Source organism: Gavialis gangeticus, unplaced genomic scaffold, assembly GCF_001723915.1.
Source record: "Gavialis gangeticus isolate Ggan-Ray unplaced genomic scaffold, GavGan_comp1, whole genome shotgun sequence".
NCBI lineage: Eukaryota > Metazoa > Chordata > Crocodylia > Gavialidae > Gavialis > Gavialis gangeticus.
Genome location: NW_017728992.1, coordinates 115571803 through 115599116, shown reverse-complemented (window position 1 = coordinate 115599116; position 27314 = coordinate 115571803). Strand labels below are relative to the sequence as shown.

General features: G+C 39.7%; 1 protein-coding gene across 3 annotated transcripts in view; it reads left to right on the top strand.

The window, feature by feature from the left end:
* The window catches only part of ST18 (ST18, C2H2C-type zinc finger), a 157277-nt gene that overhangs the window by 77233 nt on the left and 52730 nt on the right, over positions 1-27314 (top strand). For 2 of the 3 annotated variants that reach the window (XM_019527192.1, XM_019527176.1), the window contains exons 5-11: positions 7907-8097; positions 12583-13377; positions 15852-15986; positions 17789-17879; positions 20768-20872; positions 22354-22559; positions 26533-26744. In XM_019527192.1, the coding sequence (XP_019382737.1) occupies positions 7907-8097; positions 12583-13377; positions 15852-15986; positions 17789-17879; positions 20768-20872; positions 22354-22559; positions 26533-26744 (1735 nt within the window). The remainder of the gene's footprint in view (positions 1-7906; positions 8098-12582; positions 13378-15851; positions 15987-17788; positions 17880-20767; positions 20873-22353; positions 22560-26532; positions 26745-27314) is intronic. The other variant, XM_019527184.1, reaches the window with a different exon arrangement.

Here is a 27314-nt window from a genome sequence, read left to right as displayed (position 1 = left end):
CCCCAAAACTTTGCTCATAGCCCTGGCAATCTCTTTGCTAACACAGCCAATCACAGTCCATCTGTGTCTGTTTCCTAGGTAACCAACAGCCATAGAAGGGGATGGCAGCAGGGAGGAAGAACTGTTTGGTGGTTCTGCTTTTTTCAGTATTTTTGCACCTTTAAAAAACAAACTTGAAAGTCCCAGTTAAACCAAAAAATATACAGAATAGGTTGTAGAGACTAACAGCTTGTTAATACTGTGGTTCACTAGTAAGGTGAAAGGGTGTGTACGACTGAAGTGACACTATCTCTCTATAGAAGAAAGTAGTTCAGTGGGCACTATGTATCCCAGAGCTTCTGCATGAGTACAATGTACAGTGGTAGGTCAGTTGTCTATAGCATAACTACTGATCAGTATTTAAAGCAGGACGCTGCAACTTTATTGATATTACTGTTAGATACTGGTGAGGCTGACCCACTCCTTGAACTGCCTGGCACTAGCTTGTTGTGGGATGGGAGTAAATGGCCTCCCACCAGAAAAATCAGCAAATAAGGTTAGTTTCTATAACAGGTTGCAACTGCTGGGGCGACCATGATGCCTCTCAGTGAAACTGCGACTCTGGTCTGGCTCAAATTGTATACTCTCTCCCTTCTCGTTCACTCACCCTCCATGCTTTGATCTTACTGTTAAAGAGTGTTTAAGGGAGGCTACCAACAGGCCTCAGAGTGAGCCTCAATCATAGTTTTCCCTCATGGGGTCTCGTTCCAGTCCTCTGACCCAATAAATCCCCAGCCTCTGCCTCGTTCAATCTTGCTAGGCCAGTTTGCCTAGGCCCTCTATGCCAGACCTGGCTTTGAGGCACTAGCTTCAATCTATCACTCCCACTCACAGGCCCCTGGTCTGTGATGGCCATGCCCTTGGGCTCCGGACCCCTGGCCCTCATCTGCTCTGTAGCCATCTACTGCCCCTCCTGGGCATGGCCTAAATAATAGCTCAGTCTTTAGTGCCCTTGGCAAGAGCTCCAGGCAATCACATGCATCTCAGGCAGTAATGGGACCTCCAAAACCACCCCTTACAGTCCCAGCCCAAACCACCAGTGTAAGCAACAACATAAACATAAGCCCCTGGGCTATAACATAATAATGACAATGGAAACAGTCCTCTGCCCCTTTAAGAGGGCAAACCTTTACCCCTAATATAGCATGTCTCCCTGCCAGGATATCTTGTGAGCTCCCTGGGCCTCACTACTGCTGTAGGCAGCAAAACAGACAGTCAGGCATCCCTGAGTGTCCCTCCTAGGCAGGAGCTCTTTCCCCAGCAGCTGCTAGGGAGAGACTCCTCTGCCAGCCCCAGCCTTGGGCTTATATACTCCCAGGAACCTGCCTACATGCAGTCAGCTGACTGCTTGCAAATGCTGCTAAGTGTCTCATTTCCCTTGTTGCACTGGCAACTGGCAGCTGATGTGCCCTGCCTGCACTGCAGTGCAACCTGGATGGGCTGCCTTTTTCTTAAAGTAACAAAGGGCCTGGGCTCTCTATTACAGTCTCCATTAGGCAAACTTGTGCGAATCAGTTCACAATAGGATCCTGTGCTGATTCCCACCATCCACCCACTCTGAAGGATAATGAAGGTTCAGACAGAAATAAATGTAATCTGCAAAGAGGTTCGACCTCGTCTTGCTCCACAGGCTTATAGGTTCCACCTGTCCCAGCTGAGTTCTGTGTTCAGACTTACTGCAGGACATCAAAATTTGGGGTGAGGTGAGCACGCTAGCAGGGAGGGAAAGATTGCAGCAAGATCTGGATAGGTTGCAGGAGTGGGCTAACATAAACAGGATGTGTTTCAATACTGACAAGTGCAGGGTGCTGCACTTAGGCAGTAGAAACCAGCAGCACACTTATAGAATGGGAAATTCCCTTCCAGAGAGCACGGAGGCAGAAAGGGATCTTGGAGTCATTATTGACTCCAAGATGAACATGGGCCGACAATGCAAGGTCACGGTTGGCAGGGCTAACTGGACCTTGTCGTGCATCCACAGGTACATCTCAAGTAGAGCCAGGGAGGTGATCCTCCCCCTCTATGTGACGCTGGTCAGGCCACAGCTGGAGTATTGTGTCCAGTTCTGTGCGCCCCACTTCAGGAGGGATGTGGACAACATTGAAAGGGTGCAGAGGAGGGCCACCCGCATGATCCGGGGACAACAGGGCAGACCCTACGTTGAAAGACTGCGGGACCTAAACCTGGTCAGCCTCCACAAGAGAAGGCTGAGGGGGGACCTGGTGACTGTCTATAAACTCACTAAGGGGGACCAGAAGGGTTTGGGGGAGACACTGTTTCCCCTAGCGCCCCCTGGCATAACAAGGAACAATGGACACAAATTATTGGAGAGTAGGTTTAGATTAGACATTCGCAAGAACTACTTCACAGTCAGGGTGGCTAGGAGCTGGAAGCAACTTCCTAGGGAAGTGGTGCTGGCCCCTACCCTGGGGATCTTTAGGAAGAGGCTTGATGCCTACCTGGCTGGACTCATTTGAGTCCAGTTTTTTTTTCCTCGCACCCAGGTGGGGGCTTGGACTTGAAGATCTACAAGGTCCCTTCCGACCCTACTTCTATGGTTCTATGATCATTCCTATAGCGTTTTCCTGTCACAGAAAGAGAGAAAAAACAACATCAGCAAGATTGCTAATCTTGCCAAGAACAAAGAGAATTCCTGCCTGACCCACTGACTCAGAGTGTGGTTGTGAACTCAGACTATGGTTAGATATCCTACCCTAGCAATAACACCACCTATAGGGAAGGACAGCAGAAAACACTTTGGAGCAGCAAGAATGGGTACTGAACAGCAAAAAGCAACTTAAGGTTTTTAAAGTTACTGGAGCCTCCCGCCCTCCTCAAAGCCAACCAGTAGATCTAGGGGCCTTAGATGGAGCACTGCATCACTCATCCGAGCCCCAACATTCACCCACATGGTTCCTGCATGCCATCTTGGGAGAAAGAAAAGGGTAAAGCACTAATCCCATAGAAAAATTTGAAAATTGTACCCAATTACAGAGAAACTTTACTAGGGGCTGTCTTTCAACGCAGTGTTGTGTCTTATGTTTTAACCTTTTGGCTTGTATTATGATAACTGACGCAAGATTGCTTTTTGTAGCTGAGTCACTGGCAAAAAACAAATCTGTTCATTATAGGTAGTACTAAAATGATTTATTATTCATAAAATTTAAGTACAGTTAAATTAGGAAAAAGCATGTATTGGCTTTGGGCTCATAACAAAAAATCTTCTCCTGGTTTATGAGCCTCAGATTACCAAATAACCTTGACAGCTGAATCAGTGTTCCATGACAACAAGCAGACCATTGATAAATAGCAACAAAACTATTAGATGTTGAATTTATGAGATGAGTAATAGAGAAGCTAAATTATAGGTTTACTGTTTGACAAACCACAGCTTGACATATCTCTGCAAACGTGGATGTGTATGCATGTGTGAAAGGGAGAAATGGAAACTTTTTAAGACAAAGCTGAAATGGGCAATTCATGAATATTAATATCTAAATCACACTTTATATATAGATAGATAGATAGATATAAGTATCCGAGAGCCAGATATCATGCAATTTAGATAAAAATGCACCATGTATGTGTATCATATCACATGTTTTAAAAACTTTGAAAGGCAACAACTATAAAAAAGTATTTTAAAATGTTCAGTTCATTGTAGTTGCTGACTGTTGATATGAACACACATTGCTTTATTTGGGGCAAGGATATGAAACAACTATAGCTTGCAAAGTTACTTTTCTTTTTCTCGTTTTGTTTTTGTTTTTCCTTTAAGGCACTACTACCTAACGTTGAAGTGGAAGGGGAAAATTGGTATATGGTGAGCTATTGAACTGGTTCTGGAATTCTGGTTGATTTCAGCAGAAACTCGGATTCTAGCAGCAAAAGCAAGATTGTTTTTTTTTTCCAAGTTAAATGCTGTCTACCTTCCTGGCCTGAGAAATGCAAACTGAGCTTCCTAGAAAAAAGGCAGTCATTGCAATTTTTTACATGCACAAGGAAGTGTCACAAATGAGCATAAGGAAATTTGAATCTCATAGCACTTATTTTAAGGGGAAAGGGAACTACAGTTGAGACCACAACAAATAGGCAGTGCTAATTAGACAAAAGACTCTGATGCAGATCAGCTAATTTATTATATGGCTTCATGAAGTAAAAGCTGTCTAAGCATAGATATGTACGTACAGTGTATCTGTACGCATTTGGGGCTGGTATCAATGGGTTCATTCTGAATTTATTGTTTTTTAACCGAGAGCAGAATTTGGTCCCCAAATGTGATGTAAACAGAACTTGAAATTACACATTTGCTTCAAAAATCTTTTCTGTTCTGCTCCTACATCATACACAGGGGAGTGTGAATTCATGTGAGGAAAATAAAGCAAACCTGCATCTCCCCTTATGCCAGGTCATAGTAGTTATAGTCAAGTGGGATTCTCTTGCTGTCTGTTCCCAGAGTGAAAGTGCAGGTGACAGGTGGCTGGGGAACCTGTCCCTGGCACTCACCCCTGCTTGTGGTTCCTGTCTGTTGTCGACTAAAGTTTGAATTTGGCAGCCCTTTAGGATGTGGTGAAATACAAATGTATTTAATGTCATTCATGCTGACAGCACATAGCTGAGCTTGTAATAACTAACTAGTGAGGAGAGAGATCATCACAGTTTGGTTTAAATAAATTCAGAAAAGCATATTAATAGCATGATCATCTTGTCTTCCTTTCTTATCTCACTTTTTATTAAGATTTCCTGGGAAATACCCTTCAGTCAAACAAGTTATTAGACTCAAGACAGAAGCAAATCGGTGGTGTTACATTGCCTGTGTTAGACAGAAGGTCAGACTAGATGACGTAATGGATGTAATGGATTCTTCTAGCCTAAAAGTCTATGATTTAGTTATAGGCAAGAGCCATAGTTATATCAATAGAATTGCATGAAAATGAGGAGAGTGGCTAGTCTGAAATGCTGATATTATTTGCTAGAGGTAAACTTGGCAAATGAGTAAAAAAAATTGACAAAAGTAAAGGATAGATCTAATTTATCAGGACATTAAATGGGGATTTTTTTTCAAATACTTTTCATGCTTGCAGCTCACTTACGAAAATGTAACCATTCTTATTTCAGACATACTGATAAACAAGATAATGCAATATTTTTAAGAATAAATTATGCACGTCCATCTATACTACACACACCTCTGGTGGCTCTGTGTTATACAAGGTATCATTTCCAATGGGGACACTTGCTGAATGAAAATATTTATTGTTGTTGTGAGATTTGTGATAGTCTCGATTTGCAAAAGTAGATGTTCCAAAAGAGCCAGTAAATACTGTAAGTGTTTAATGTCCAGCTTAATTGGTACTCACAGCAAGTTTAGCATTCAGGAGATCCAGAACCTCAACTGTATTTTAAAATTCACACAGGTAGTAGCTCAACTTCTTTGAAACAAGGACTTCACATTTCCATGTCCTTCAGGTTTGTAATGGTGGATTGTCAGAAAGGTGGTTCGCCAATATATTTTTTTCTTTTTTAAACCCACAAGCTTAAGTTAGTCATATGCTGCCATCCAGAACAATCAGAACTTGAGCCAATTTAGTGCACATACGATACCTTGGAAGGATTAATTTATGCTCATGAGCCTTGTAATATGTGTAACCAATGGGAACTATCTGGATACATGGATTTTTGCAAATCTTTCAGCTAAATCAGTGAGCCAAATGCAAAATCCAGCACCCAAAGGCATCATGTAGATTTGCTAATCTGGGGTTGAGAAACCAATGAGTGGATTACATAGATCCTTAAATGTAGTTTTTCATCTGTGACAGATATAATATGAATACTATCATTCATATTGCTGAACTGTTTTAGAGGCAGCAGAGAGTGCAGTCAAAATTTCCTGCATAAAAATTGATAAAGTCATTGTGGATAAAGTGAGAAAAAGTCCATGTGTTCACTGCTTTTAGTAAAGCATCATATGTTCATTTAGCTATGATATGTCACCAAAATACATTCTGTTCAGGTGCTATTGTGTGGAGATGGAGACAGCTTTATTAAATGCCTAGGCACAGCTGGAAAGTAGATGAATGGATAGATGGTTGAATGGGTGCTCAGGTCTTGCCACAATGGAAAGATGTTTGAGATCTATTGTTAACCTTTCAGTCCAGATGCTTGCCACAGGTTACTAAGTATGCAATATCCACTGCAAGATATTAATGTCATTACATTGCCAAAAGTGAGATTTAAATCAGGTATTAGAAACAACTTTCTAACTCTGAGGCCAGTTAAGCACTGGAGCAGATTATCTAAATAGATTATAGGGGCTTTGTCACTGGAAGTTTTAAATTGCAGGTAGACTAACACTTGTCTGGGATGGTTTAACAGGCATGATCCTGCCTTAAGCATGGGGATGACCTCTCGCACCCTGTTTAATTAGAGTTCTGTGAAATCTGTTGTGAAAGGTACAGCATATTTCAAACATTTTGAAATGTGACTTTACACAGACACTCACACACACACACACACATATATATACACACACATATATGTGTGTGTGTGTGAAGTCACATTTCAAAATGTTTGAAACATGCTGTACCTTTCACAACAGATTTCACAGAACTCTAATTAAACAGGGTGCGAGAGGTCATCCCCATGCTTAAGGCAGGATCATGCCTGTTAAACCATCCCAGACAAGTGTTAGTCTACCTGCAATTTAAAACTTCCAGTGACAGAGCCCCTATAATATATACGAATGATACACTGTTAGACACGACTAGTGCAAATGTTATAACACTGATGAAGTCAACAGATCTGGCCCATGATATGTGGGGGCAAATATTCACTTATTAATTTGTAATGTTTATATAAACCAAATATAGTAAATACTGTATTTCCTGGCCATACTTGTTTAAGAAGCCATTTGGTCGATTTTTGTTTTTTGTTCTCCTTGATGTAATATTGCAGTAATCAGCATGACCATACTCAGGTTGTTGTCTATAGAAATTACTAGGAAGCCTGTTCAAGATTTCTCAGTTATAATGGGGCACAAGGCAGCCACAAAAAACACTCAAGTAGATACGGATATATGGGCATAGATAAAACAGCGAATGGACACATTATACTCTCCATGATGCGGATGCAGTCCCATTGCCATTGATGAGTGTATCAGTGTAAGAGAGAAGGGAATCTGGCATATCACATATGGCAGAATTGCTTCTTCCATAAACAAATCAAAGACAATCATCACTCAGACCAAATGCTGCCAAACTTATAATGACCAAAAAAAATCAAACATTGATGTTTTTAATTCATCCCAAAGATCACACCAAAGACAGAATTTGTCTTTTAAATTGTGTGTCTTTGCACTGAAACATGTATTGATCTTAAATTGGATTTTCATCCACCTGACAAAAAAAACAAGGAAACCAGAACGCCATAAGCAGTAATGCCAGAGAAGCAAGGAAGTACCCTTACCCATATAAGTAACAGTATGCTGCAGTGCAAGCAGTGCAATGAGTTGTTCCTCATGATTACCAAGCCAATATAAATCTTTTGCCATTCCTTCCTGGGAATGTGTAGTTTACTTCAGAATACATGCCAGCTCTGGATTAAGGCTGTTTCCAGTCATGGAAAAAGTTTGGTGGGAGTGTTTTTGTTTTGTTTTGTTTTTCTCTCTACTTTCCTTCCTTCTACAAGACTTCACTGGCAGTAAAATGGCACAATGGTTTTGTCCGTGCCCAGCCCCCTAGTTCAAACAACTAAACGTCAATTTTCACTAAACACAGCTGGCTGCAATAGCATTTTACCAGTCTTGGTTTTCTCTGTTTGTTTAACAATGTCTTTGTTTTCATTATTGCCACTTTTTAAATCAATGCAGTGCCTACAAATGCTCCATGGCTAAGAAGAGAAAAGCTGAAGAACAGATTTCAGGAGTTCCAGTCAACAAGAGAAAGTCCCTTTTAATGAAACCTCGTCACTACAGTCCAAGTGTAGAATGCAAAGAAGAAACTGAGGACAGAACAGAGTTGCAGGAGGATATTAATGTCCTTGAAACAAGTTCTCCTACAGGTAGTGATGAAGAAAGACTCCACATTGTGAACTCTATGCCCTCAAAGAAACTGAGGGGGGCTGTCAAGCAGAACATTTCCAAAAAAGCAATGTAGAATAACTTGCTCTGGGAGTAGTTTAAAGATGGCGCATTACAATCTAAATATAAATATAATAATTTGAAGGAATTTGCAAATTTCTCCTTCTAGGGTCTGGTAGATATTTTGTAGGTCTCCCTATGTTGAACAAGGACAGATGTCTGCTTCTTCATGAGATTTATCAATGAATGCAGTAAAATATGAAAAAGCAACCCCCAAAAGTTTACCAAAAAATACAGTTGGACTTTACTATAATATGCACAGGTTTTGGGAGGAAAATAAAATTAACCAGTTTTGCAAACTATTGACTGTAACATTTAGCCAAGCAGCTTAGTGCATGTGATTATTAGATGTGTTCTATTTAACCCAATTAGTAAACTCAGTGTTTTATATACTTGTTATTCTAACTCAACTAAACCAACCATGTTCAACAATTTATAGAAAGTTCTACAACATAGATGTGGCAAAATATGGAAGTGGAGGTATTGTGGGGGAAATGCAAGATATATCCATAATAAACATTTGAAATAAATGGAAAGCCTCTAAAAGGAAATTGGCAGTGATTTTTTATTTAAGGGGTCCTGTACATATTGGCAATCATAGAGTTGAGAGAGAGTTCTCCAGTTTTTTATGGGATCCATGCTGAATTTGTTATAAAAGAAACATTTGTAAATAGGTCATGAAGGCCACTATATGCACAAAATGAGCAGATCCTATGAATGCAGACATCCTGTAGTATGAAAAACAAGGAAACAATAATTCTGCTCAACTCCTAGAATTGCTTGTCATGGAAATTTAAATTGATAATATCCTCAAATTCCCAAATAGAAATGTACTTTCTGAAAAATTCTTCAAATATGGGTGATTCGGATATGGCATTATACTTGTATCATCTCAATGAGAATGACCCTCTTTAAAACACTCATTATTTTTAGTATATATACATGTTATACAGCATAGCACATATATCCGGAATTAAATTCAACTTTAACTTCAAGATAGGAAACCAGTAATATTGTACTTGAAACAAAGAGTGAAATCCTGGCCTCTCTCAAAGCCAATCAGATGTTGGCCACTGACATGCATGGTGCCAAGATTGCCTCCTTATCATCTTCTGACAGTTTTCTAACAGGGTGTTTCTTTGGGTTATGGAGCTGCAGTTCTGTGAGTACATCTGACGTATTCCAGGGGAGGGCTGAACAGGGTGTTTCCTTCTGAAATCAGCCCTTAAATTAACAAGTAGCTGTGCAACAGTTGTCCTATTTAAGTACAGTACTAAGCCAAATTCACCACTGGAATAAGAATGGTTTTCAACAGCAGAGAAATGTTTCTCTCCTGTCATATCATAAATCTTAAGCAAAAACTGTCTTGTGAAATATTTAGTACATTTTTTTGCAGATGCCTGAATTTTACAGATGCCTAACCTTTTCTGGATTTATCCATGCTACTACTTGCAGCTTGAATAAGTGTTTCACGGATTCACTATAGTAAATCTAGAATAAATCCACTGAGTACTGATGCACCTCCTCCACCCTCTGTTAACTGGCGATTTCCTTTTGACCTGACTTCATTAGGAGATAAAGGAACCAGTGGAGTTACTGTCTATCTGCGGCCTGATCCAGACATGTAGGCATGTGCAGTTTGTCGCACCAGCCTAAGGCTGCCTACTCCCCCATCTCAAAGCACACTGAACCCCAGCCAACCGAGGAGTGGCTGGCTGGCGTGTGGGAGCTCTGCAGCATGCAAAGACAGGGGAGCAGGCAGCCCTCATTTCCACATCTCCACGTTCTTCTCCCCAGCTGGCTAGGGCACAAGGTGAAGGTGGCCCACTGGCTAGCCCCATGCTAAGCCACCCTGTGCCCCAGCCAGGTCCCGCTGCAGCACATGGAGCAGCAAGACAATGTGTCCCACTACAGACTGCACTAGCAGGGGCATGCACTGTGCACAAAGTAGTGGCACAAATTTGTGTTACTACTATTTGTGCTGCTGCAAATGTATGCCCCTTCTTATGTGAATGTGGCCCACTTGTCACATTGAGAGTAGCAGCCTTTGATGGCACTGTGCATTTTCTGTTAAAAATGTCTTTCATGTATTTCAAATGGAAAACACAGCTGATCTGTAAATAGTGCCCTTATCAGTCACAATCAGGTTTATTGCAGTGCTACCAACATCCATGATTTTATTGTCAGCTTACAAAATTTGGTATTTTTCCTAAACCCCAAGCTCACTGAGTGATGCAATTATGAGCTAATCTGTTGCAGGTATTTTTTAAATAAGTTTCTAGCTTTCATAATGGCAGAGAAAATCCCTCTTGTATGAGCTATAAAGACTAAACCAGAAACATATGAGCTATAAAGACTGTAAGGGAAAAAAAGTGTGTGCAGGGAGGGCAGAGGAATCTACAATAAAAATTATACAAGTTTTAAACCAATCTTACAATCTTTTTTATTTTTGAATGCATGGTATTAGTACTGTAGGTAATACAGTTTTTTACTCCATGAAATTAAGAAATGGCATGTTAGTATTAGTAAGTATATTTGCTTTTAAAAAAAAATAGTGGAGCTTTTGTTTTCTGGTGATAGGTTTTCACAGAAGAAAAGAGAAAAGAAGAGGAGAAAGAAACAACTCAGATGCACAGACACTTACTGGTAGTTGTCAAAAGTTCATTACAGAACCTTAAGGAACTGGCATCCTCATTCCTAGCTGCCATGTTTTGAAAACACAGCAGAATTTTTTCTCTCAAGTTCTTCAATATATATAGTGATAGATGAGTTGCTAAAAAGTTGCACAAAGGTTTGCAAACAATCTTTAAAAAAACCCTGTTATATGCCCATAGTGCACAAGGCTACCTCTCCTCATATGAGTCCAATTTTCTGAAGAATAAGAATTAATAAATATTTTCTTTTAACATATAACAAACAGTTGAACCAAACAATTATGTAAACTGGAAATGACCCAAAATGCTAACAGTTTGGCAGCAGTAAAGTGAAATGCATTGTGGTGCCCATGTGCATTTTTGTCCCCCTTTCCCCCTCCACAATAATCTGCACTTAATAGGAATATTTTAAACTATGTAGCTAAGCAACAGAGGTAATTGTTGCTTTCTAGAGCTTTTGTTAGGCACTCTAACACAGCCCAAATATGCATAATTAGGTATAATGTCTATAAATCATTATTGTACACATGTGGGTAGTTAAGTGGATTGAGAGAATAGTTCAATGAATTGGACATATTCACTGAAAATGCTTTTTATTTGTTTTCTGTAGTTCATAATACTTTAAAATTATCATAACCCTTTACACTTTCTCTTAATAGCTTGCTGTGTTATTGAGAGAAACTTCATTTGCATTTTAGACTATGCTTAATTTATGATTTAAACTCGGAGTTGTTCTGATTCAGGAGTGGACAGACTCATCTTATCAAATAGTATATGCTTGTTTATGCATCCCCCTTTCTAGGAAGTAAAATGTTAAATTTTTCAGTTTATGTTGAATAGATCCCAACAAAAGAATGTACCCTATAATCAGCATTATTGAAGGGGCTAGTGTTGTGACTAAATTCTTCCCTTCATCCAAAAATGCTTTTAGTTACTATGGCAATATTTACTTGATCCTGGCAAACCAGTGTTGATTTTAGAGAGATAATTACCAGAAAGGAAGATGATGGAGATGTATTTTTGAGTGTCCTTGTCAGAGAAAATGTTTATAAAAAAAATTAAATGAGATACAAAAGGCATATTGTCTTCCAGCACTGACACCCTTTCTTGCATGCTGCTTCTAATACCTGTGGGCTGCTGCTTTTCTTATGAAGAAAAATATTTAGTAAGAGATGATGCACTTCACTAGTGTCTTTAGGAGTCCCTTTACAAGTTTTTTTTTATAACAATCATTTGTTTTTCTCAGGCATGACCTAATGTATCATTTAGTGTGGCAATTGCAGCGGTGACCAGGAGCTTGCCCTTTGTAAACTACAAAGTCTTTTCAGTCAAGGTCTTTCATGGAATCTGAAGTGACATAAAGAGTAATTAGGAATCCATTTTAAGATTTTTTTTTCTTTTGTGCACGTTGGACATGGAAGAGAGTGGAAACAAATTAAAGGAATTTAAAAAGAAAATCATCAGCAGGGAAAAATGGCAAAACATTGGTTTTTCATACAGCTTCGGAGTCACAGCACACAGTAGATCTAATCTTGGAAAAGATTTTCTTGGTTCTATTAGCAGTAATTTCAGGCACTGCCTTGGTAAAAGTGGGTGTTATTTATTAAGGATTTCAGGGTATCCTTGAGTAAACAAACAGATTGCTAAATATGTCTTTTCCTACTGAGCAAATACAGTTCAATTGATACTAAAGTTTCTCTATAGAAAGCATCTATTCTTATTACCGTTTCTCTTGCTTTTTCCTCCATATAGAAGAAAGTACTACAAAATCAACTGATGAAACCCCTCATTTAGGTGGAGAAGAAAATTCCAGTCAAAAGAAAGACAACTATACAAGCTACCAAGACATCATGACCAAATCTTTATTGAGCATGGGGAAATTAGCAAAAGATGCACCAGTTCCAACTGTGACTGAAAACCTTGATGACAGTGGTATCCAGTCTTTAAAAACAGAAAATGATGATGTGGATGAATGCTACATGATTAATTCTACGGAAGGAAAGGAACAAATTGTTGTTTCTGACCCAAAATACGGTTCAGCTGAGGAGAATGAAAGTAGCTCTGAAATTATGGACAATGAGTGGGACAGTTCCTCAAACTTCTCAGAAGAAACTAACATAAAGCCCCATGTAACGCAAAAATATATTGTAGAGTGTAATCAACAAGACATTCTGGATGTCCCAGAAATTAAGAAAGAAGAAGCAGAATTTGGCCCCTCTGATGCAGCTTGTGACTCTGAAACAGAGCAAAGGGAGTCACAGGAATCTCACGTAGATCCTTTCGACAAGAGAATTCAACATCCATTCCCTGAAAGTGAAGAAGACGATAACGAGTGCCTCTCAGAAACAACGGACGTGTCAGTTGACTTGGACAAAACAAAAGGGAATTTGAGTTTGCTGGAACAAGCAATAGCTCTGCAGGCAGAGCAAGGCCATGTATTCCACAGCACTTACAAAGAACTGGATAGATTTCTATTGGAGCATCTAGCAGGGGAAAGAAGACAAACCAAAGTTATTGACATTGCTGGGAGACAAATATTTAACAAACGTAAGGAAGCCATTTTTGGCTCTGTATATTAAGTACTTCTTATGTAGCTGGTAAACTGTTTTAAACTAGGTTTCGTAACTGTAGTAAAGGTCTGGAATTTAGCTAGCAATGAATTATTTCTGTTCCTGCCTTCCATATAACCAAGTTAAACACCAGGTGACACTTGATGACTAGACACATCTCTGTGTAAAATGACAAGTGACATGAAAACTATTTATTGAAAGTTTTTGCAGAACATCAAAAGATGGCAAGTTATGATCCCTTTGTCACTGTAGCAAGCAATGACAAAATTCATCTTTCCCCTGAATTTTCTTTTTTGTCTCCCGAATAATACAGTGATCACCCTAAAGGTGCTGCAAATTTTGTCTCTGATAAACTATACGATTATTTTGGTATTTGCAGAATGTCTTTAGAGTGCCCTCTGAAATTCTCTCTTGGAGACAGTACGGATGCTGGAACAAAATGTTATTTTTGCCTAAAGTCATTTAGAATCTAGCAAGTTGTGTCGGTCTCCCTCCCTCTAATCCCCCCGCCCTCCCGCCACTGGATCGCTGTTGTATAATCTGCTTAACCAAAATATGCACGAACTTGCTTTTGCTTATGAGAGTCTCCTATAGCATTTTCATTAAAATATTATAGTGTTATACGTGCATATTGTCAGGCACTCCCTCCCAAAGCTACACCTGCCTTCATTTGCTCAGACAATCATAATTAGTTCAAATTCAAAACCACTTTCTTTACTGATCTTGAATACAGTCTTTTTATATGAGTCCATGGGACTATTCACAGAGTGGGATACTATGCAGTGGCGACAGAATCTGGCCTTCCCTAATCCTAATATACCCCAATTGAATGGTTGCTTTACAGTTTGGCTTACAGTAATAGCAGTCTTCCTGGGGAAAGAATCCTTAGCTAGACTTGCTGTGCTTCTCCAGCCTGCAGGCTGCTCCATACGTTTCTGACAGTTTTTTGTTACACTACCATGCTTGGAATTCTTTCACACTCAAAATCAACAGCCCCCATTACACCTCAGACTGAGTGTGTCAAGAATCCGACCAGTCATCAGCTTTTAATTTTCTATTTTGGCTCCCTTGCCAGTTAAGAAAACTTGTTACTGGTCCCAATCACAGTTTTTTCCATTCAGATTTTTACACAACATGCCCTTGTGTATCAGATCTGTGGATTTAAAAAAAAAGAGAGAGAGAGGTCTATGTTTTAGGGCCATTCTTCATTCTTTATTTGCTTCTCTTGTAAACAGTTTCCTACAGTGAGTTCTTACTTCCCATTTGTTGTGACTCTAATAGGCTCTGTGGTCTCCTGTTGCTGTTCATTCTGTTTTCTTTCCTCCATATTTTTCTTACATAAAGGCTTGCCAGAAAATTTAACCCCTCTCTTGTCTCCGATGTTCCCATCCTTAAGCATGTTCTACTTTGTAGCTACAAGAGGGCTTTTCTCTGTGCCTGCTACAGCTGTTCCCCCCTACCTCCCACAACCACTGCACACACGCACTCGCTCTCTCTCGCTCTCTGTCATTCACTCAGCTCCCAGCGTGGTTGGCAGCCAACAGCAAATTGATCTGAAACCAGCCACAGCAGTTTGTTTCTACATTCTGTGCATATCTCGCAAGCAAATTTTTGGATCAGATCCTTTTCTTTCTCATCCAGGCTTTTAGATTCTTTGAAATCCAGTACATTTACTTACCAGTGCTTCCTGCGGACTTTTATAACCTGGAATGTCAAAGGAAATTGGACATATACCACAGATCCCAGCCTTTGCTTCAAATGTAGGGTGACAGTTGCAGGGCTGAGACAGTGGCCTGTGAAAGGGTATCAGTTGTTCCATGTTTTCACTCTCATTGTGGGCTGATCTGCAGAGCAGTGCTGCCATGTGTACCAGAGGGAGCTGCTTGCCTAGCCTCTCAGATGTGAAGTGGCATGTATTCAGTTTCCTAACAAAGGACCAACAGCCTAGAGATCTGCGATATTTAAGGAGCAGCTCCTGATTGTAATGCTTTTTTGTTTGTTTGTTTGTTTTGTCCCTCAGCTTTTATTTGGTGATCCCAGCTTCCTGGAGCCTGACATTAACAGTGGAAAAGATTGTGGCTGTTTTGATATTTCTGTCTTTATAGATCTTTCCGTTGGTTGATGCTGCCAGATTTCTGGCTTAATGGATTGTGGCTTGTGTCCTGCTTGAGGCTGTGAATAGAATAAATGGCATTGCAATCCTAAAGTCACACAGTTTAATACACCCTGGCGTCTCGGGGGTGGTGGGAGCCATTATTTAAAAAAGTGAGCATAAAATCAAGGGATGTTTAATCAATGTTTAGATCGTGCAGTTTGTCTGGTTAAAGGTTATGGGGGACAATTTTGCCTGAAGTATGAATGAGCTGTTTGTTATCACACTCCTAAGACCACTCAGCTGAGTGCAGGGAGAAAACCACAACCAAACAAATTCCTTATGTGATTTCTCTACAGATTCACCCAGGCCTGAAAAGAGAGAAACCAAATGTCCCATCCCAGGATGTGATGGCACAGGGCATGTGACTGGGCTGTACCCCCATCACCGCAGTCTCTCAGGCTGTCCGCATAAAGTTAGAGTGCCACTAGAAAGTGAGTATCACCCTTCAGTACAGAATAGCAGCTGAAGCAGGCCTCAGGTGCCAAAGTCAAGTGAGTTCATACCGGACAAGCAGTGCACACATTCAGGCCTCTGTTGTAGCTAGCTCTGTGCAAGTGCATGAGACTGGGAGAGGGATCAGTAAACCTTCTCTGTCCCTCCTGTGCCCTGTATGGAACCTAGTTGTGATCCAGTCCTTGCATTTTAATGGTGCTCAAGCCTGGTTAAGCTTAACACCACTAGTGGCACTCAACTCCCCAGGAGACAGGGAGGAGTAAGGTCATTGCTAAAAACTGGACAGGAGACCTGGGCTGCATGTGTTACAGCTTCTTAAATCCCTTGCCGTTTCTTCTCCCTGATCTTCTACAGGGGTACAATGCTACTAATGGGAAATGAGCCTCTCTGCCCCTATTGGAAGGCTACAATTTCACCCCAACTAAGGTTGTTGTTTTCCCAGTTCATGTAAATAGAGACCCAGGCATACACACTCGCTTGTCTGTCTTCTCTTCCCTGGCCCAGATAAAGAGGCTTAGCTCAATCAGCCCTAGGAGAGGGAATCCAGCACTTGCTTCACTGCATGCCTCTCCTGTATGCTTGTGTATTTTGCTAACCTATGTGTGGCCAAACCAGCCTGAATTCCCCATTTATTTATTTCTGTGCCAGTCTGATTGCATTAGTTTGTGCTATGTATGTTCTCTTGTGATTTGATACAATGATACATAATAAGCCAAACTAGAATATGAAACTATCAGTTTGAATGATCGAAACAGTCGGATTGGGTTTTGTGGCAGCTTGCTAACAGCAAATTAAAAGGATACTTGTGTTTTACCAAGGTCCTGCTCCTAATGGTAGTTCTCTTCCTTTATTTGGGGGTCGGTGGGGTGGTCTGGTACTAACCTGCATTTCTGGACACACCTGTTGAGCTGACAAGGCTGCTGCAGTTGGAAGGCCTCCGCAACATTTACTTTTTAAAAAACAAATCTGTGTTTATTATCATCTTTCCAGTCAGCTGTCCACTGTCCTGTTGGGTGCAAAATCCTTAGCTGGTTCTTGGCTGGAGGATCTAATTGACTGAACGGTCAAAAATCAGTCTTTCTAAGGCAGAGTATACCCAAAAGAATAGCACAAAACTGGCAACATACGAAGCTACTTTCTGCTTTAATATAGCATTAGGTTGTTTTGTATATGTTATACAATGGATAAAATGGCATCATAATATTTTATATGATATAATATATGCTCAACAGGCCTGATAAAAATGATGCACCACAGATACTTTGACCAGGGACAGGAGAAATGTACAGACAACAGGTTCTGTTCGCCATCGATGCAGTTGTCAACATAAGGGCTTTCCCTGATGTAAATGATTACCATCTGCAAACTGCAGCTTGGGGCTTAACCCATTGGTACAAAGTGTATTTAGACTTCAGTGCAGAGCAGAGAAGCGTAAGGTATGCAGTGAGTGGAGCTGCATCCTAAAGAGATATATCCAGGATAGCCATATGTCTTTCTATTCTAGCATGACAAGTAAAAAGACCTGGAGTGCTTGAAAGCTTTCCTACCTACTCATACAAACCATGCAGAGTTTATTCTATAATAGAACGTGACAGCAGCATGAGTCAATCTCTGCCATCGTTTCTGAATCTGTAAATGTAATTTGGGTGAGAGGCCTCAAAATTAGGAGGCGACCTATTGCACATCACAACTGAGAATATTTCATGTCCCTAGGAATAACCTTTGATTTACATGTTACTGTTATGTACATTGTTAGCACTTATTCTTTCTTTGTATTTAGTTCTTGCCATGCATGAAAATGTTTTAAAGTGCCCAACCCCAGGATGCACGGGAAGAGGACACGTCAACAGCAATCGCAACACGCACAGAAGGTAGTTCAGATGAGATATAATCAATTCAAAATTAATATCTAGCAGAGATTAAATTGCCATGTACATTTAGAATGCTACATTATGAACAATATAATATACTACAAACTCATCTTGGCCACAAGGGAAGCCCACATTATTTATAATTAAATAATTACTCTAATTAAATGTGTTATATTTTAATCTTAGTAGTGTTTCAAAAATATCTCATTTGCTAAGTATAGCAAATTATATTCATCCTGTTTTGCAGGTGAGATTTCAAACTCTAGTTATACAACAAAGCACAAATGAAGCATTATCTTCAAATAAAACATTAACAGACAAATACCCATTATTGTTATTATTAGACTTCCCAACAAAAATCAGCATTCCATTGTACTGCACACATACGTAGGGCTGTACACATAAATACTGGCATAATTTTCTGATGGATAATACCCTTTTTGCCTGTTCTTTTCCATGTGAAAACTTCCCTTTGGAGGAAAAAACCAAACTTGTAATGGGAATATGGCTAAATTGTGGCTCCCACACTTCCCAGGTGGAACTCTCTTGTCAATTACACATTCTGGCTAGGTACCAACATTCAAAAAGCCCAAAGTGGAATTGATCAAAGTTATGTGGTTTTCTGTAAGTGGCATAGTTTAGATCGGTACTGAACAGAACATACGTTCACGCTTTGGGGGGGGGAAGGTGGGGGCTAATCTGAGACCAGGTTCCACCATTTTTAGACCAGTTTGTGAGCTGAACTTCTGTTTTGTTACAGGTATAGACTGGTTTCCAATCACTTACACTGGTAAAAGTGTAATGTCTGTACCTGGCCTCTGCCTACAGAGGTGGTGAGTCATGTTAGTCTGAAGTCAGGCAGAAGGTGAAGCAGGGTAGTACCACAGGGCATTTATTCATGTGCTCCAGGAGTTGGGGGGAGGGGGTCTTTAATTAGAGTGGCTCCAAGAGCCACACTATTTAAAACACCTGAAGCATCATGAGTATCAGTGTCCCTGTGCTGAAAAGGGGCAGCAGGGGCACTTTAGCTAAAGGTCATTAATTAAAGCTCATTAAATCTGCCACCCATGTTCAGCACAGGGACCCTTATACACATGATGCTGGAGTCTACTGGAGTGCAGTAATTATCATGCTCCAGCACACATTAATTACAGCGCATCGGAGCAGCCTCGCTGCATATGTATTGGCACCCATAGAGACTAACTGGCTCAGAGAGGCATGAGCTTTCATAGACAATAGCTTGCTTTGTCACATGCTATGATTTACAGCATCTGACAAAGGTAGGTTTCTGCCTAAAAATATCATGTTTCTCTGAGCCAGTTTGTCTCTAAGGTGCCACCCTTCCCTACCCTTTGCCTGCAGGGAGAGAGTAGAATATTAACAAAAGCTGACTAGGGTATCAGTAGTGTGGCCATAGCTAGGTTGCGGGTGAGATGGAGAGGGTGAGCACTCTGTGCGCGCATCTTCATGAGAAGCTACGTCACCATAGCAATGAGCTCATCGCTACGGCAACATACTGCTGGCAGGCACAAACCATGATATTGCAGCTACTACATAGTAGCAATGAGCTAGTGCCCAATAGCTCATGGCTACTACACTGTAGGGTCAGAAACTACCCATGCAGTACAAGGACTGTGCAGTACCAGCAGTTACTATGCAGTCACGTGCACGTGTAGACGCACCCTGTCTCTAGTAAACTGACTCTATCAGAAACGGCCTTGGCCAGTTTTACTTATTGGCAAGCCAAAAAATTCCATTTGAGTCCTTCTGAACCTGAAGTTTTCTAGAAATCCTCTCCCACAAGAAAAACGGTTTTGTATTTTGTTTTATTTTGAGATAGAAAAAAAAATTTAAACTTTTTTTTGTGAAAATGTATTCCTGTTTTATCTCCAGCTCTGAGCTGCAAGTTTGTTGTTTTTGTTGTTATATAGTTGCACATAGTGGCCCTAATTATGGATCGGATCCCATTATGTTAGGCATACATAGTACAAAGAATTAAACAAATATTTCTACCCCAGAGATATCCTTTATATTGTGACAAAAGGAATAGGTAGATAAACAGCTAATAAGGGGCCAACAAAAGAAAGGCTTTGGTTCATTTTCTTGTTTGAAGCCCCATTTTCAGCACTTACATTTTACATCAACTATATCATAAGTAGTCCTGTTAATATATAATTTAGGAGCTGAAATGCATTTATGTTGGAAATCAGGACTGACGTGAAAATATAATCTGATGACAGGATACATCTATATTTCACAGCTATTTCCAGACATCTTTCTAAATTTGTCCCCAGTTCTATTACCCTATTTCTGTAGTAGAGTTTATACCATAATTCATGTAGCATTGATAATGAAATAGACTTACCTAGTTAAAAAAGAACCAGAGGCTTACTTGGTGCTAATCCTCTAATACAAACAACATAAAATGTTTACCCCAATTCAACTTCCAAATAATTTACCCAAGTAACTGATTTGACATCTGCTCCATCACTGTACAATGGGATAAACCCCAATTTCTTACCGAACATCAGTAGTCATTTCTCATCTGTATGGTGGTCATAGGATAACTGGATCCTTGTAGTGTTTTAATCCATATGTCCTCTGTAAAGAATTGGTTAGATCCAAGAAAGAGGTCCTAAGAACACATAGCCTTCCCCATGGTTTAAGTGGTGTGAAATACTCCTGCATCCAAATGAATTTCACCCTTTAGTGTTCTTCACTTTTCCCTTAATATGTTTTGCGTATTCTTTCTGTGCATTCTTAAAGTTGCCACATTTCACCTAGGAGGGGGATGCAACTCAGTGGTGGGTGAAATTCCTGCAGTTCTTTGGGGTCATTTAGGGATGAAACATATGCTTGTGTTATTTGAACACTTTTTTTTTAATTAGTCTTTCAGGTTGTCCAATTGCTGCAGCTGAAAAGTTAGCAATATCCCAGGACAAAAATCAACATGATTCTCCTAAAACTACACAGTGCCATGATCAGACTCACAGGTAAGAGTTTTGCATGACATATATCATACAAGTATTTCTGTACTATTTATTTTGGGGTTTTCCATTCATTACAACTTCTGACTACTGCAATAGACTAGTTCTTGAAGACTGTTAAGTGAAGATGGTTTGTAGTTAGCTTGATTATGTCTTGGGATTACCAAAGGGTACTCTGCAGGTTCTTGTGTTTGGCTGACATGTAAATACTCCTGAAGTGTTCTTAAAAGGTGAGTAGCAAAATCTAGATATTACTTTAACATACAGTAGGTTACTAGTGGCTCTGTTTTATCCTTCTATTATTAACCAACTTCCCTATTTTGATTCGACTGGGGTCACTTTTTAATACTTGTCCCCCTAATGTAATGTTTTAGCCAGTGACAATTGTTTAAAAATCTTGTCTCCTGATCCCGTCTCATCCTAGTTTCAGCAACATATTACCTAAACTAGGATTCTACGTTGTGATTCTTTGCAAAGGATTTTCCTGGCAGTCCCAATAACACTAACTGAATAGTGTTGCAGGACATTTAAGGGGTGTATGCTTAAACGTTTTCTGCTATTATGGATTTATGACAGACCCCTTGAGTCCTTTTACTTCAAGTCTCTCTGTTTAATCAGTTTAATTTTTTTATACAACAAAACCAGGAAAAGTATAAAAGAAATCTTAAGTAAAACTGCTTATTGAAATGGTATTTTTCTGAGAGTTGTAGTGACCCTGTAGACTTGCATAATTTGCACATCATTGGCACTAGCACCATCACGGCCTATTATATTCAAGCCTATTTGGGGACACTTTAATTTGTGGATTATTGACATGATCAGCTATAATAGCTCCTTCTGAGCCATTACAGAATATTGAATCCATGTGTCTGCCAAATGCACGTGCCTTAACTCTATGTATGCAAAGTCTTTAGGAAATTACAGAAGACAAGTAGTTATTGAAGAATAGCTAAATGGAGCAACACGTTGTAAATAATTCCTTCCTCCCAAATAGCAGAAGCAATTATTTTTGGACCATATGATGTCAAATTTGTGTTACATTTGTTCAGATGGGTTGTTGCTAGTGTGATAAGAATAGTGATCCACAGAACTCCAAGTCCCTGATGACTCATGACCAAAGGACCAAACACGATCCTACCCATTTTTTAAAGGAAGGAAATGATGTCCTCAATTCGTGACCTTTAAGTAGATTAGTAAATATTTAAGATAGTTTGCTGCATTACTTGAGAATACTTTTTTTTTGAAGGGTTTCAACCTTAAGTCCTTCAATTGGTAATCATTTGTAGTATTACCTAATAAAGCACTGCCCACCTAAAAGTTTCTTGTTATAATTGTCTTGTATATCCCTCAAAATAGGCTTTCTGATGCTTCCTGGTATCCCTTTTTTGGAAGGCTATCCCTGCTATATCCCAACAAAGTAGTGAAAAAGATATTCTTATTGTTCACCCTTTCTGTTTTTGTCATTTTCCCCCTCACTCTCTCTGCAGGGCAAACTTAACAAAGCAGCTTGAGGTATCTCCATATAATTACAGAACTGCACAGCCAGTCACCTCTTCCAGAGCCACTCTGACAAAAGAACAAGAGAAGTTTGGGAAAGTACCATTTGATTATGCCAGCTTTGATGCACAAGTCTTTGGCAAACGCACAATAGCACCAGCAGTGCAAGGACGAAAAGCACCACAGTTCCTTGAATGTGAGCATGTAATTCCATTGATTTTTGAACAACAGACAAAAAAACTATTTGTTATTATTCCATTGTTTCATTTTTTTTTAACCTTCAAGGATACAAGAAAGCACAACAATCTGTGCTGAAAATGAGCCAACGTGATTTTTAAAATCTATTTATTTATTTTGGTTTTAAAAGCAGCGGTGAGAAAGGGAAGGCTTCACTTGTCACCCTCTCATTGAAACAGATTGTGACACCTTCATCTGATACCATTTCACCATGAGTAATCACACTGAAATCAATGGGTTTGTCTACTGTGCACAGTGCAGTTCAGTGGTGAAATATCTGAGCTCTTTAAAGGAGCTAGTTTAGGCACAGAGCTCCCTGCTGAACAGTAACCTTGTGAGAATTAATGTGACTATACTGCTTCTAGTACCAAAGCTGTCTGGGGTTTCCTTGCACTACATTGCATTTGAAGAGCAGATATGCCCAGTGAGTCAGATTCTTAACACCACAGAGATCAGGAAAGTTGCACCAATTTGAACTAGCACAGATCTGTCCCAATAGGGACTATTGAAGGAGTAAACTGCTAATGTGTGGGTGCATCTACATGTGGTATTAAGGCAATTGAATAAACTCTGGGGCAGTTTGCACCAGAGTTTATTGCTTCTTGGGCGAGCTGTTTCCACATCCACCCAGAACCACAGCATGTTGAGCTGGGGCAGAGCATCTCCAGCTGGCAAGGGGCTCCAGGGGTCAGCCTGCCAAACTGGGACTGCTCCAACCCACTCAACATGCTGCAGAGGGGCTGGCTGGGGTGCAAGCATGTGTCAGTGCAGGGCTAGCCAGCGGACAACCTCTGCACTGAGGCACCCACATGCCCCAACCAGCCCCATCAGTATCTACATGTGTGTTGCAGCAGAGTAAATAATTCCGTCATAGGATAGTACTTGTATTTGGAAGTACTACCCCATGGCATAGTTAGTTAGTTTACTCCATCCTAACAGCACTGCACATGTAGATGGTGACATTTTACTAATTAGGCAGCTCTGCAGTAAACATCTAAGGTATCACAATCTGCATACTATCGTTATGATAGTTATAGATCCTTTTCAGTAGAGGCTCTCTGTACCGAACTGGTGAGCTGCTGCTATTAACACTACTGTGTCCATAATTATTTCAATATATGCAAAATTTCCCCCAAAGATTCTACTACTGGGCAGGCAATGGATATATGTGAAGATTGTTTCATTCATGTTGTAGGGCTTAAAGGAAGGTAGCTCCAAAGCAATGTCACTAAAAGTGTTTCTTTATTTTGAATGTGTTTTATTGTCATTACAATTTAACTAAAAAAACTAAAGAGGAAAAAAAATACTGCCTAGTGTTACACATCCCACCCAACCCCATGTAAGAAAGGATGGTTACAGTGAAGATGAACAGAAAAGCTGCAGTTTACAAGAGCACTGTACTTAGGCTTTCAGATTATGAACACGTTGTATATATGACTTTGTATTAGGACCGTACTTACAGAAGCCTAGTTCAGCCTATGTAATAGACACGTGTGAATACAAACAGATGCATGTAATTCCTGATATTGTTTGTCAGACCGGATGTGCTCTTTTAGTTCTTTATTTGCACATATGCATTTCTATTTCAAATGTTCATTTTAAACACTTACAATTGAAATGCTTGCCTATATCTGTAACTAAATACCTACTACATTTTCAATATAACATTTAAATTATAATTAAAGTTCCTAACATGTCATTGTTCACATTATATTCTGCTGTTACACTGGAAAGATGAAAACATGAGAGTTGATGAGTAAGCTAAATATCAAGATGGAAAGGGTCAGCAATAAAAAAGCGATGGTATAAAGGTTTGTTCAGTAGCCTTAGTTAATAAGAATCAACAAATTAATCAATAATATTGTGGGGGTTGCATACATAAATTTGACCAATCTATGTAAGGCACATAGTCACTTGATAGTCGATTTCTTGTCAGCATTTTAAGTGGATAATGCAATAAGTCCCTTTAGTGAAACTCTTGTTCGAATAAGTTCTGTGAGTAAATTCAGCTAAACTAGCTGCTAAGAAGCACAGATTTGGCCACCTGATTTGGCTCAGACTCCAATTTTTCAGTAGGGCAAGTGACTTCCCTGGAATTGTTCCTAATTTGCACAGATGAAAGGAACAGCAGAATCAGACTCCCAGTCTCAGGTTTATTAAGATAGGTTTAATATTTAGATTCAGTCAGTGTGAAGAACAAATTCTGGTTTTCTCTGGATGGCATTACATTTAGATCTGACTTTACCAGCTTGATCAAATCATTCCTGATAATGGAGAAGTTTGGATATTGACCTGAGTTTTATGTAGCACCCTAACACTTAGAATGGATCAACTCAAAGTCCTAGATGCAAAGAAAGCCGTATTTTTGAGACCCCAGACCCTTCTCTGACACAAGTTTCTGTGCTGTAATATTTCCAGCGTGTTCATTATATATATATGTATACATTATATATATATATATGTATACATAATGAACACGCTAGAAATATTACAGCACAGAAACTTGTGTCAGAGAAGGGTCTGAGGTCTTAAAAGTAGGGCTTTCTTTGCATCTAGGATTTTGAGTTGGTCCATTCTATATATAAAAGCAGTTTTGATTGTATTCAGTTGTTCTACTTCTTGCTTGAGCTCTAAGTATTTATTAATTTGTTTGCAATAGGGTTGAAAATTGTTTCCTTTCTAACCTGACTTCATAAATCATTTTGAGAGCTCTACAGATGAAAGAAATCATTATTATTTATCAAGTTCTGAGTTCATGGTTCTGTGTTTCCACTGCCACAGTTGATGACATCTCAAACTCCTAACACAGGGCAAAGAAGGCTCCTCTCTACTCTGCTTTAGAGTAGATCATAGTGATGGAGAAGAAACACAGAACCATGTTTGACAGGTAAAAGCTTTTCTGTTCACCTTTAAGGTAGTTCTTCATTCTTAACTGACATCATCATGTCTATTATGTATGTAATATTCCAGGAAGTCTCAACTGTATTAAACACAACAAGGTAAGTTAAGATCATCCTAACTCTAAATGTTTTTGGTGGGTATTTTTATGTTTTAAGTCTAAAACTGAATATTAGTGTTATAATGGTCTAATAATATTACAGCTATGTGGATCAGGACATATGCAAGAGGCAAAGATTTTTGTGGGTGATATATTTTATTGAACCAACTGCATTGTCAAGATAAACCAGACAAGTTTTCAAATGAAATGCATTCTTCTTCAGGTTACTCTGAAGAAGAATGCCCTGCATTCAAAAGCTTATCTAAGCATATCCTAGCTATGCAGTTGGTTCAATAAAAGATTCTCGCACCTAAATGTTGGGATTTTTCATGAAATATAATAGTAAATGTTCCCAAGGTATCATATTTTTACTGAACAGCCCCGGCTTCCCCAAGATCCAGGCCTTGCACACCTTACTTAGGTAATATTTGGGTATACTAAGACTGCCCATTCGGTAAGGTTGGCAGGTTTTGGTGTAAATGTTGTTTCTACGCAAATGTTGACTGTACAAATCAATCTTTATTCTTATACAATAGTGCTCAAAAGAATCCCTTATGAAGGTCATTCATGAAGATTGCAAGCATTTCTGCCCCACAGTGGTCATGGGGTCAAATCTCAATGTCTTCTCATTTTTATCAGGTTCTTACTCAAGCAGCATTGCCATTGGCTGAATAAGAAGTGAAACCTCAGCAAATGGCTCAGGGTTTATTCCTTGGATATTTTTATTGGAAAACTGTAAATAAAGGCATTTTTCTTCTAAAAATCAAAAAAATCAATTCCTGAAACTACATTTACAGCAATCCTCAGTACCAGTAGACTGTTTTTAAGTTACTCTTTACATGTTTTAATATGCAAAATTATGATCTGAAAAACAAATCTAGCTATGAGGAAAAATCACATACATGTAATTGCTAATCAAATCTCTCTTCAACAGCAAAACATTTTTCAAATCCAGTGAAATTTTCTAATCGACTGCCTAGTGCTAGCGCCCACACACAGAGCCCTTGCCATGCCAACTCTTATAGCTACGGTCAATGTAGTGAAGACACCCACATAGCAGCAGCTGCTGCTATCCTGAACCTTTCCACCCGCTGCAGGGAAGCAGCAGAGATCCTCTCCAACAAACCACAGAGTCTGTCTGCCAAGGTAGGGTAGTCCAAGAACCTGGAGGGTATGCAAGCTACCGAACTGTGTGAATAAACTGTCTTTCATGTTAGTGGCTGCATTAAATCCCAGAAAAGGAGGCCTCTGTTTGCATGCTCTTTTGAAAAGAGGCAGAGAAAAATTGGTACTGTACTGACTGGTTTGGGTGTGTGGGGGGTGGAATTTCAAGAATTACCTTGTGACTGTCTTGTTAACTGGTCTCATATAAAGCGAAGGACAAGTGGGGGAGGAAAATTGAAACCCAGTAGCAGTATTTGGTGGGTAATGGACCTAAACCTATTAAAATATGGGGGGATGGGGAGAAACACAGATAACTGTGTAGACTTGGGGAAACAGATGTAAGGAAGAGGACCTTTCAAATCTGGAATCTGAGTAGGTTAATGTACTTGTAAATGCCCAAGCACAGGAGGAAAGTATGGTCATCTTCAGGGCTGGAATTACACTTTGACTCTTGGAGGAGAGGGGGGGTCTGCAAAAAAAAATTAAACCAGTTCATTGGAAGGAGCAGTCACATCGAAGGACACCCCCTCCCTTTATGATTTTCAGATCTTA